This window comes from Fringilla coelebs (genome assembly GCF_963513975.1).
Source record: "Fringilla coelebs genome assembly, chromosome: 18".
NCBI classification, from domain to species: domain Eukaryota; kingdom Metazoa; phylum Chordata; class Aves; order Passeriformes; family Fringillidae; genus Fringilla; species Fringilla coelebs.
In genome coordinates, this window is record NC_140044.1 from 9517387 (window position 1) to 9529190 (window position 11804).

The window sequence follows — 11804 nt, forward strand, 5'->3', positions numbered from 1 at the left end:
TGAGGACAAGATAACAATGTACAGCACAAATGACCTTAAACCCAGACACAGCATCCATGAGTAACAAAATGTTCCTCCCTGGTGCTTCCTGCATTCAGCTTCAAAAGAGTCTCTCTTCACATTCAACCCTTCATCCTCATGTCCTGAGCAGAGCACCAAGCACTCCAGACAAGCTGACAGCTGGCAAGGCAGCACTGCACCGAACCAGAAGCTGGAATAAGAATTGCCACCTTATCAGCTACTAATTCCCTAAGGACAGCACAAACTCCATCCACTTGCATCTGCTGCAGAGCAGATGAAGGAAGACAGCCTTCCACCTGGTTATCAGGTCTCCAAAGAGACTGTATGTAACAGAGTCTGTGTCCTGCTACTACCTGTGCTTTTCTCCTCCTAAAACTCTGCTTACAAGTTGTGCTTAAACCCTGACTGCAGAAATCTCTGCCTTTTACTTAGAAGATCACCACGTTTCTCAACTCTACCTCCAGCTACTGAAAAATCTGCAACAGACACTATAGCTTAAAGGGGGAAAAAACACTGAAGCATCTAAAAGTTCTTTATAAGCCACCTCTGCAAGACAAGAAAGTGCAACCTCAGAGGAAGAGGACCAGCTGTTTTGACAAGTCTGGCCCTTGTTCAAATACTGGGATAAGGCTTGAGTAGTAAAACAGTGCCATCAATAAAAAGTTCAACTAAAGTACATTGCCCTGGCCCTAAAGTACAGGTCATCTATTCCATGTTACATGCACAGGAAAAGCTGCTGCAATGTTGTTCAATTGAAAATGTGTACAGAAGTGACAAATGAAAGAAAAAAATGTTCTGAATAACACTCTACAAGTTCATGCTCTCGTGTGTCAGAAGCTATGTTAGGCAACAGAGCAGAGTATGTGACAAATGCCAGGAAAAAATTAAAAAGCTATCTGCACTTGGGGATTGCTTCATCCCTAGCAATTATTTTCTTGACTTTTTAACTATGAAGCCAGATTTCTGGCCAATGTCTTAAAAAACTGTTCTTAAAAATTCTTAAATTATTCCCTTTAGACACTGCCACACATCTAGCTGCACCAAACTGACAAGACATTTGGATGGAAACAAAACAACCGCCAATTTCCTGCTGCATACACTGAGTAGTAGAGTGAGCCCAACACTTCAGAAATTCCAAAGCATTTGGTAAAACTTATTTCAGGGCAGCAAAATAGTGGCTTTTAGACAGAAAAGCTGTATGCAGTTTATGCATGTTCAACACCAGATCTCATATTTAATTTCTTCTTATCATTTATTCCTAAACACAGCAAAATATTCAACTACTGAGGTCCTGGATGCTTGCTGCAAAAATTAGTAACACTATGCAAATCAATGACTGGGATTACAAAATGAGCAATAAGGAATAAAAGCCACCACGGTCTTATTTTTAGAAAATCACTGAAAAATAGCATTATGGAAGAAAATGGACATCATGAAGAACCAGAACTATGCCTTCATTGAGAATGTAAGAGTATTTCTCCCCCAAATAAAGCTGCACTATGTGCTGAATGCTGTGTGTGTGAAAGAGACTGTCAGCTGTACACTGCAGCTGATGAGACCCAGCAGGCACTTAGCTAGTTGTCCAAACAACTAAAACATCAGTGTGTTATCAACACTATTCTCATACCAAATCCAAAAGCACAGCACTGTACCAGCTACTATTAAGAAACTTAACTCCAGCCTGCCCAAAACCAGGACACAAGTACATCCCCACCATGGAACATGAGTTTAATGGACATGGCCAAAGCTGAGTTACACAGACTGATAAAAATATTTTAGCGAAGCTCCAAGTACACTCCAAGCTTTCCTGAGGCAGAAATCAATCTCTCTCCAGTGATGGAAAGATACAGGCAGCTGCAGAATTACTCTGCTGCAAAGCTGAATTCCATGAATGTCCATGTGTCTGTAACATGTCTACGCTAGGCAGAATTATGAAGGAAAATCTCCGTCTTTTAGTGGGCACCATGAGGCTCAGCATTCTGCAATACTAATAGAGAAGAAAGCCATTGTCTTGCTAACACTCCCTAAAAAGCTCCTTCTCTGACGAAGGTATAAGATAAAAATACATACAGGGACACCCACACAGCTCACAACTGCACAAAGCATATGGCAGGCTTGTGAACATGAACAAATACACTCACGTCAAAAATATCAATAAGGAATCCAAAAACCTCTACTGATCGGAAGCTCTGCAGGAAGCAACTTTTGTCTCTTTGAGACTGACAGGAGCCTCCAATTAAAACCATTTCCCAAACAGTCTGATGCTGTCCCTCTTTACCCTGCCATCATCCCGATTTCAGAAGTCAACACCTTCAGACTTAGAAGGTTTAAGTACTCCAGGTGGAGATGCAGGGTGTTTTTCTTGAGGAGACACTGTCTGCAGAGGCTGAGTGACAAGCACCTACACTAATTTTCCTGCTGTGTCTCCAGTGAGCCTGCACTGCCCCCATCCCATCAAGATAAGCACTTCAGACATTTTCCAGCCCCCGCCTCCAAAGCCTCCCAAGACAGGAGTAAGGCATGCTCACTGCTGCCCGTCCTTGGGACTCCTTCATAGTGGGAACAGGCAGATCCCAAGCCCAGAGCAGCTGGCAGTGCAAGTCATTCTTCCAAACTGAACTACTGCTGCAACCGCCTCCAAGAGAAACTGTTCAGACTCAAGCAACAGCCATCAAACAAGATGAACTTCCCCAGTATTTTATTCTAGCAGAGAAACAGGCCTTGAGATGATGGAAAACATCACCAGAACTCTGTGACAACATTAGAGAATTTGCGAGGTAATTCTTACTTGAACCGCTGTCCTTCTCCTACTCATCTTCCCTCATTACAGAACTCCATCTCTATCATTAGTATTAATAGAGAACTAATTGCCAAGGTCTCCCACGTCTCCAAAAGCATCAAGTCTGATCTCCACCAGTTGGAGGATCTCCCAGATTATTTGTTGCAAGGACTGGCACAAAACTGTATTTCCTGCCACCGCTCCTGCTGACACAGACACGGATTTAAAAAAAAAAAAATCCTAACTTTTTCTCAAAGAAGTCAGAGAATCATTGATGCTAAGTACACGTTACAACAGAACAAATTTCAGGAAGATTGACTACTGCTCCACATTCTCCACTTTCATTCTCAACTCTGTAGCTCTCACTTGTTCATCAGCTGAGCAGCTACAGAAGTCAAATTTAGAAACCAAATGTCCACTTGAAAACATGCAGGTATGCTCACATTTCTGAAGCCAAACCCAATTTTTTAATCTGCCTTATACCATGCAGGTCACAAGAATCCAAATTTAACTTCACCCTTTCTTTTCACATCACCTTCCAAAAGCCCTAACTCTTGCTGTGACACCGCAAGATATTACAGCAGTTGACTAAGATCAGTAGTTTAAAAAGCAAGCATTCAAGATGAAAATATTTCCAACTATAAACCTCATTAAATCCACTGGAACTATTTAGCATTTATGTCAGCCAGGACATTTTGAACAAACGCTGTGCTAAAAATACTGTAGTCTCATACACACCGGGAAACCACTACTACAACGTGTTCAGCTGAGCTAGGAAATAGCAGGAGCCTGCAGCAGAAAAGGCTCTCTCTGCTCTGCCTGGAACAGCACTTCCACGCTGTAGTAATTCCAGTGTTCAACCACTGATGGACAGTGGAAGCCACCAGAGCACACAGAGAGGACTTGCTGCAGCAGGCAGCTACTGGCAGAGTAAGGACAACAGTAACTGGGAGCACTTTAAAAGGAGTAAAATCCTACTGCAGCTATGAACTGGGTTTTACTCCTCTTCCTCAGAAGAGGAGAACAGCAGCAAACTTGCTGCTGGAACCACAGCAAGCTCATATCCTTCCCTCATTCCCTGAGCAGGAGGAACCATTCTGAAATCTAAAGATGATCCACATTTGAATGCTGACAGTGCTGAACAGCTCAGAACAGAGAGTCCTGCAGAGAGAAGGTACAGGCAGATGTGTCATATGCTCTGTCAAAAGGGACAGTCCCAGGACAGCAATGTAATAAACACTGATTTCAACATCAACTCTTTTCTCTCAGATTTGGAAAGCTAAGACACAGACCTTCAAAAACCCAGGCAGAAGCAGCATATATAACACTAAATAGATTTTGCTCCCATGTTTTGGAGTGTGAGGTTTTCTATAAAATAGGGAGCAGTATCTATAAAACTGGAAGCCACAAAATCAATTAAATTTAATAAGCCAATAAATATTAGTGAATGCTCTACATGTTCTACAAGGATATGAAAAACTGTATCAGCACAACCAGCTCAAGCAGACTTGAAAGAGAAACTGTCCCATCTTGAAAAGCCACAGGAAAAAAAAAATCTGCAATGATTTCCTAGATTAAACTGTATTTCTCTTAAATAGTCACTGTGACATTAAAGCCCATCCCTGCAGTCCAGTAACAAAAAAAGCAGATACACTGTCAGTGCTCCACTGATTTTAGCAGAACTACACCAATTTACAACACCAGGAAGAATCTGACCTGGAGCCTCCCTCTAACAGGGCAGTGGCTTGTGCTATTTCAGCAGGTATTACTTTAACAGGAATCCAGTGAAATCATTAACAGAGGAATCTGAGTCAATGAGATGTTAAGTACTTGCTATAATTACATATTATTGCAGTTTCTGCTGACAGTGCAACTCAGGAGGTTGGAATTCAATGAACTATCTAACGAATATCTGAAGTCACAGTTGTAAATGAAATTAAATCTGATTTGTGCTTGATCACATTTATGAGCTGTGTGTCTAATTTACATGAAGCCATGTAAAAAAAAAACCACACTTTTACACAGGTCCCCTGGTTCAAAATTTTTCATGTTTTACAAAGTAAACCAAGAAGCCCTGATAACACATTAATAACAGAGAGTGCTTAACACTGGAGTGAAAGAAGAAACATCTTAAGAAAACCTGCTAGGAGGAAGAAACACACGGGCCATTAACCCCCGAAACACATCTTCCAGCACATTTAAGTAATTCTGCTGAGTTTTAACAAAAACACAAGTCGGCTGCAGCTCCCAGAAACACACTCAACTCCCTACTCCCACCAGACACCCATTAAGTTTTAACCTAAATGCTGAATGTGTCAGAACAATTAACACAACAGACCTCAAGGTCTTTAGCAAAGCCCTTCTGAGGCTTCTGCTGGGGAAAATAAATGCAACCAACTTATGTAGCACATGATAGTGAAGAACAGCTTACCAACAATATGTTTATTTACATTTCTGAGAAGTGTCATGAATGAGAAATTTACTTCAGAGTACCCTCACCTATCACAATCTGAAAATTCCCACAGCGAAGCTACACTGTGATATCCTAACAAGCCCTGAGAGAGATTGCTGTGAACATATTGAAAATCAATGCAAAAACAAATTAAGAAACTTTGCAGAGATTGGCGTCTTATGTAAAATACTTCTGAAATTAAAAAAAAAAAAAAAAAAAAAAATCATCTAAGTGGTTGCAGACTTAAAACTACCCAAGTATTGTTCTGAGGCTGTGGGCAGCACTTCCCACAATGCAGCCTCACCACCAGCACTGCAGTCTGGAGCGAAGGCAGGGAGCCATGCAAGGAAGGAACAAGCTACATTCTTCTGGATTCTCATCTCCTTGTATCACAGAAAAGGCAAAGGAAATTTTCAGCAGAGATATCAATCTGCACCTAAATACTATTAATTACCTTTTGTACTTTGGATCCCTTGCCAAACGTTTGACATTTAAAGCATTCCTGAGACGTTCCCAGGGAACTTAAAAGACAGTTTCTCCCTGACATGTCACACACACACAGAGCACAGGCAGTGCCTTCACACTTCCTAAATCCGTGCAGTTTGTTTAGCACAGTGGCTCTAACAGCAGTGCTAAGGTACACACAACCCTATGCCAGAAGTGGCCCTGCTCTCCTTCAAAAAACTCTCACCCATCCAGAAGGCGCCAGCAAAGGCAGCAGCAAGGAAGCAGAAATCTGGTCTCCAACAGACTGTTTCACAACCACTGAGAAATCCTAAAGATCTCTGCTATGTTGCTCTACAGTTTGTTAGCATTTAAATCACCCACACCTCTTATTGCACAGCTCTGTCATCCATGAAACATGAATTTAATGCAAAACATAAAACGTGCTGAAATTCCTTAACTTGTAAGGCATTTGGTTCAGCACTCCTGTTATTTAATTTGAATTTCCCTCTTGCTCATTCCTTCGTGTTGCCAGCCTGATAAATACACAGATGCCCCATGAGCGCTTGGGCCAACAAAAAAACCTGTCAGTTCCTGATAAGATGCTGCAGCAGTAAGGGCTTCAGTTTTCTTCTCCAAAAAAATACTCACTGTTAAAGCAAGCCCCTCCTTCAAACATGTTTGAATTCCAGAAGCCACCTCTGTGAGGCTGGACAAATTCACACTTGACTCCTGTTAACGCACTGTAATGGTTACTCCAGTGATACTTGACCTCAAATTGCATCTTAACATTACTGGCCAAATCAACTGGAAGCAAAAAGCACTGCTTGGGGTGATGTCCTCAGTCTCCACACTGAGCAGTTCTGGATTTTACACAAGTTCTGATCACAGGCTGCTGAGCAGCCAAGGCACTAATAGCAGTTAGTAGAATTTAGTAGTTTTGGAATGCAATTTGATTATTTTGCAAACAAAAGTAATTTTTATCTACTGCACTCTGCAAACACAATGGGAGAGCTTAAAGTCAAGATAAATTGCTTTTAGTCTCATTGCCCTCAGTAGTAAGAGGCTGTTACATCCAACCTGTGTAACAAAGCTCTTAAGGGCAAAACTCAATAGAATCCAAATCTGTGGAGGTGGGGACATTTCCAGCATCCAAGCTGTAGATGGAAACAACAGTTTTGGACTCCATTTCCCTTCTGAATGCTGAGGACTGCAAGGATGTTACTTGCAGAAAAGGCTGGCTGTTTCAGCACAATACTGCTCTCAGCATGGTCCGCAAACAGGCACTGCTAGGACTGAACATGGAAAATTCTTTGCAATGCGTACGGATACTAAAAATACAGCTAAGGTGAAAAAAATACCCACTACAGCCAAACAGGGGGGAGAACCTGGATATTGAAATGGAGTGCAATTACTCAAGTTGGAATTTGCCCAGAACACTCTTGCTTAGAGTGATCTGGCTATTTAATGACAAGAAATAGCCAGGAACACGTATTTACTGCTGGCACCCCCTCTCACACCCAACACTACCCTGCCATCAATGAAACGGGTGTGTAACCAGACACAGGCTCCAGCTACAGCCAGGCTGCACCGTGGTGACCTGCAATGGGCAGATCCACCCAACTTATTGCAACTGCAACAACTTGTGTGACCACAACCCGAGGTAGTGTGTCCACTGACCCAGATAGGAACATTAGTAACAACAGGAAGCTTTAAAGTGCTCAAGCGGCCCTATTGCTGATACACTAGCCAAAAGTCACCCAAAACACTCTTTACTAACAGAAATGTTTACTGCTGCTACACTGAACACTTAGAATGAGTCAGTACCAGCCTCCAGAAAAACTTCCCTTCCCCTAAATGTGAAGTACAGGAGGCCTAAAAGGAGAGTTTGGCTCTACTGTTTAGTGCTGCCTGACAATAATCAAAGTACAAAGCAATTCTAAACATCTGGGGGAAAACAAACCTGGCACTTGGGATTCCTGCCACCCACTCCTAATCTTTGCCACTAAATAGGATCTAAAAACAAGAAAATAAGAGCAAGAGCCTCGGTGCTTTGCCTGAAGGAGAACTGCTGTTCTTGTATCCGCCCGTGAAAAGTCCCAACACACCAGTGGAAAGAGTTCCTGTGCAGAAGAAACCAGGCTCAGAGCAAGAGAGGTGACAGATTTTCAGGGAGATCAGGGGTGGTCACCAGGTGAGAGAGTCCAGTGTCTATTCAGCATTATTCCCCAAGCAAGACTGTGTTACACGTACCTTCCAGTGCTGAAAAGGGTTTTGGGGTTTAGGGGCCTTTGATCAATGACAGTGATGTTACATGACTGTCACAAATAACTGCAGTAGGAGGGAAAGGGTGCTGATGCCTACACTGGTATGGATTTGTTGGGTGTGCTTGATTTACCAGGAATTTGGTTTTTTCATCAAGGTGTCTGACTTTGAATTTCTGTATTGAATTCCTTCAACACATGGTAGAAATAAAAACCACAGGAGTTTTAAGAGCTGTATTACTAAAGCTCTTAGAAGAATAAAACAGCACATGGTCACAATAGAGGAGAAAAATCCCTCTGAAAGGTTCACTGGAAGATGGAGTCAAAAGGTGAAATATACATCACTTCCTCTATGTACAACAGTACTAAATAACTAAAGCTTACCAGGGAGTATTTTTCCCTAAATAAAGATGATCCTTAGATGAAACAAGTATTTTCCAGCACCAGAAGGCTACAAGCATTCCTATATAAGCTTACATTTAAATTGCTACAAGAGTTACACTCGTACTTCTTGCAAAATCCACTGCACCCTTTTTTTCCTGATAACAATTATTTATAGAGCCCCACTATAAATTCAGAATGGAAATGAAGAGTTCAAAACGTGCATATTTGATACTGTCTGCTCCTGCTGCACACACACAATCACATTCCAATGAACTGACAGAACGAAAGGTGCTCGCAAGCGTAGATCTGTAAATATTTACACGCTGTAGCCTACAAAGCAACCAGGCACGTGGACATCATCCAGAAAAGCATTCTAAAAATTAGTGTAACTATAAGTCAAGCAGATATTTTCAACCACCTTTTTTGTCCTCTACCACCGCAGCAGTCAGGGGACAGCTCAGAGCTCCTCACACATCCCAAAGAGTGACAGGAATACACACAAAGGTTGGTTGTATACCCTCAACTCCCCTCCACCCTATTTAAGCCCTTCAATTTGACACCTATCAAATGAGACAGGCTTGCAATCAGCTTCTTCCTATAAAAATTAATAAATTATCAGAAAAAGTTAGCAGTCAACAGGCTGATTAGAAAAGATAATATTGTACGTCTGCGCGTATATATATATATGAATATAAATATACATATATACAGATATGCATATATATCCATATATAAATATATACATATACAAAAAATTATATATAAGTATATATATGAATATATATATTAAATTACAGGACTCCTGTAAATGTTTCTGAACAAAATGAAGTTAGCTTGCAAAGTCCCTAAAGTGATGCTGTCTACCTTTCTGGAATTGTCTACACTATGGTCTGCTGGGTTTTTTAAAAGTAGGTTTTATTTTAATTTTAAAAAACCCCATCTAACAAGGTAAAGTCACATCATTTAAATAGCCAGGAAGAAAATAAGACTGATCTTAAAATGGATGCAGCAGTTTCTTTTAAAGAGCAACATGTTGCAATCACCTTTCATTTTAGGGGAAGGGAGGGATTCCCTCAAAGGAACAGAGACGGGGAGCAGTGGGGGGAGGGAGCCTGCGAAAAGAAAAAAAAAAAAAAAAAAAAAAAGGCAACTTGGGATTTAATTTTTTTTTTTTTTTAAGCTAAAAACTTTGCTTTCCCCTCGGTTACAAGGGGCTGGTGCCGGGGATGGCGGCCCGGTGCCTCTGCAGAGGCGGCTCGGCGGCAGCTCGGGGAGGAGGAGAAGGAGAGAAAAGCCACAGAGAGAGAGAGAAAAAGAAAATGGCGCAGAGACTAAGTCCCGACCGTCGACAAGGCGACTTTCCAGGGAGGAATCGGGGCCCAAAGGCGACCCCGGCAGAGCCGCTGCGCTCGGATCGGGGGCCTGCGGTGCCCCCACTCGGGGCGGCGGGGGTCGGGGGGGGCCGATCCCGGCGGGAAAGGGGCGCTTTTGGCAGCTCGATGGGAACAATGGGGCCGGTGAGCGCGGAGCCGGGACTTAGTCTCTGGGACGCCATGTCTGTGCGAGGGGCGCGCCGGGGCCGCACTCACCGTTCGCTCGGAAATCCGCCTCGATCTGCGGGGAGAGCACACAGGGACACACCGTCAGCACGCCCGGGTCCGCGGCGCTCCGGGGGACCCCCACCCCCGCCCTCACCCTCATTTTTAGGGGAATTAAATACTAAATGAGACAAGCCCGGCGCGATGCGGAAGGTGATGGGGGAACCGGTGAAGCGCCCTGCGGCCCCCGCACAGCTCATTAGGGGGCCCCTCCCGAGCCCCCCAAAGGGGAGCGAGCCGGGGGAGCCCGGCAGGCGCCCCTTCCCCTTCTCCGCCCAGCCCGGGGGGTCACACGCGGGTCCCCGCTCCCACCGCCCCCCATCCCACCGCAAGCGGAAAGCTGGGCTGACAGGGCTCTGTCCAGACTTATGGGGGCGGCCGCAGAGCACGGTCCCCCCGCTGGGGTTACGGGGGGTGGCGAGGCGGCCAGCCCAGGGCCGGCACGGGGAGATACGAGCACCGCGGCGGGGGTCCCCCGGGAGCGCGCCCCGCGGGCGGGCACGGAGCGCTCACCTGGGAATCGTTGTGCAGCTGGTCCCCGCTCATGCCGGAGGCGCGGGCGGCCGGGCGGAGCGGGAGGAGCGGCGGGCAGAGGAGCGCCGGGCGGAGCGGGACGCGGGGAGCGTAGCGAGGTTGTGTAACAGACTAAGTCCCGGTTTCGGCGCTCTGCGCAGGCGCGGCGCCTTTTAAAGCGGCGGGGAGCGGACTGACGGGCAGGGGGCGGGAGGCGGCCGCGCGCATATTTGCATCCGAACCACGCCCCCAGAGCCGGCATGATTTGCATGCGGGCCACGCCCCGCCGGCGTGACCGCTCCGACCCGCTGCCCCCCCACGGCGCGCTACGCCGGCTCGCTGCTTTACATATCCGGTCCCGCCCCTTCCTCTCCTTCACCCAATGGCGCGGCAAAACCCGGCACTCATTTACATGTGAGGCCCCGCCCCCTCCCCGCGGCTGCCCGGCCCGGTGCATTGTGTAAGAACCCGTGCTGCTCCGTGCGCGCAGTGCGCATGCGCTTCCTCCCCGCTCCGCCTGCTGTATTTGCATAGAGGTCCCGCCCATGCCCGCAGGCCCCGCCCTCAGGGCCGCATGGCGGGCGGGCTGCTCTGAGGGGAGGCGTTTCCGCTGCTCCCCGCGATAACCCCGCAGCGACGGCCCCGCAGCCCCCGAGCCCTGCGGCCTTCGGCGCTTCCCCTGAAATCCCGTCTCACCAGACCCCCCCCCCATAGCCACCAGCTCATGGGCAATTAGAGCATTTCCCAGTGGGAGGAAGCGAGTGGGTGCGCGGCCCTGTCCCGCAGACCCCTCGTTATCAGTCTCTGTTATCGGTGGGGCTGCCCCCTCGCTGTCCGTCTCTGCACGCCACCGCACCAGGCTGGAGCGCGGGGGCCGCAAGAACCACGGGGAGATGCAGATCAGGCAGGTTTGGGCTCACTGGACTCGTTTAAATCAAGGACAGCACTGGTGCATTGCATACAAGAGCATTAAAAAGGGATCAGCCCGCAAGGTTTTTTTTCTGGCGTAAGCAGGCTCTTTAAATTTCTTTCTCCTGCAAGGAAATGGAGGGTAAAAAGGGGCCAAAGCTTTATTTTCTTTTAGGTAATGTGATAATGAAGCACGTGCCTGCCTAGAAAAACACCCATCCTTCCTCAATCCCAACCTGAAGACATTTATTTCTGTTCCGCAGCAGCTCTTATAAACGGGTTTTCTTGTCGGTGTACTAAATGGCAGGTTTAGTATGCATGGCTGGTACGTGTCTCACAGGACTGCCTCCAGTCTTCTTGGAGCTTCCATCCTCTGCTGCAACACAGACTGTACCTTTCCTCAGCTTCTTTACACAACCAGAGCTTTGATTTGACACTAA

General features: G+C 45.9%; 1 protein-coding gene across 4 annotated transcripts in view; it reads right to left on the bottom strand.

Annotated features, from left to right (window-relative positions):
* TOP1 (DNA topoisomerase I) overlaps positions 1-10587 on the bottom strand; it is a 65616-nt gene extending 55029 nt beyond the window's left edge. For 2 of the 4 annotated variants that reach the window (XM_084218103.1, XM_084218105.1), the window contains exons 1-2: positions 10456-10587; positions 9934-9958 (exon numbers count right to left, since the gene is read on the bottom strand). In XM_084218103.1, the coding sequence (XP_084074229.1) occupies positions 9934-9958; positions 10456-10488 (58 nt within the window). In that variant the 5' untranslated portion in view covers positions 10489-10587. Of the gene's footprint in view, positions 1-9687; positions 9786-9933; positions 9959-10455 lie in introns of those variants that run through there. The other 2 variants (XM_084218104.1, XM_084218106.1) reach the window with 1 other exon arrangement.
* Positions 10588-11804: the final 1217 nt, after the last annotated feature.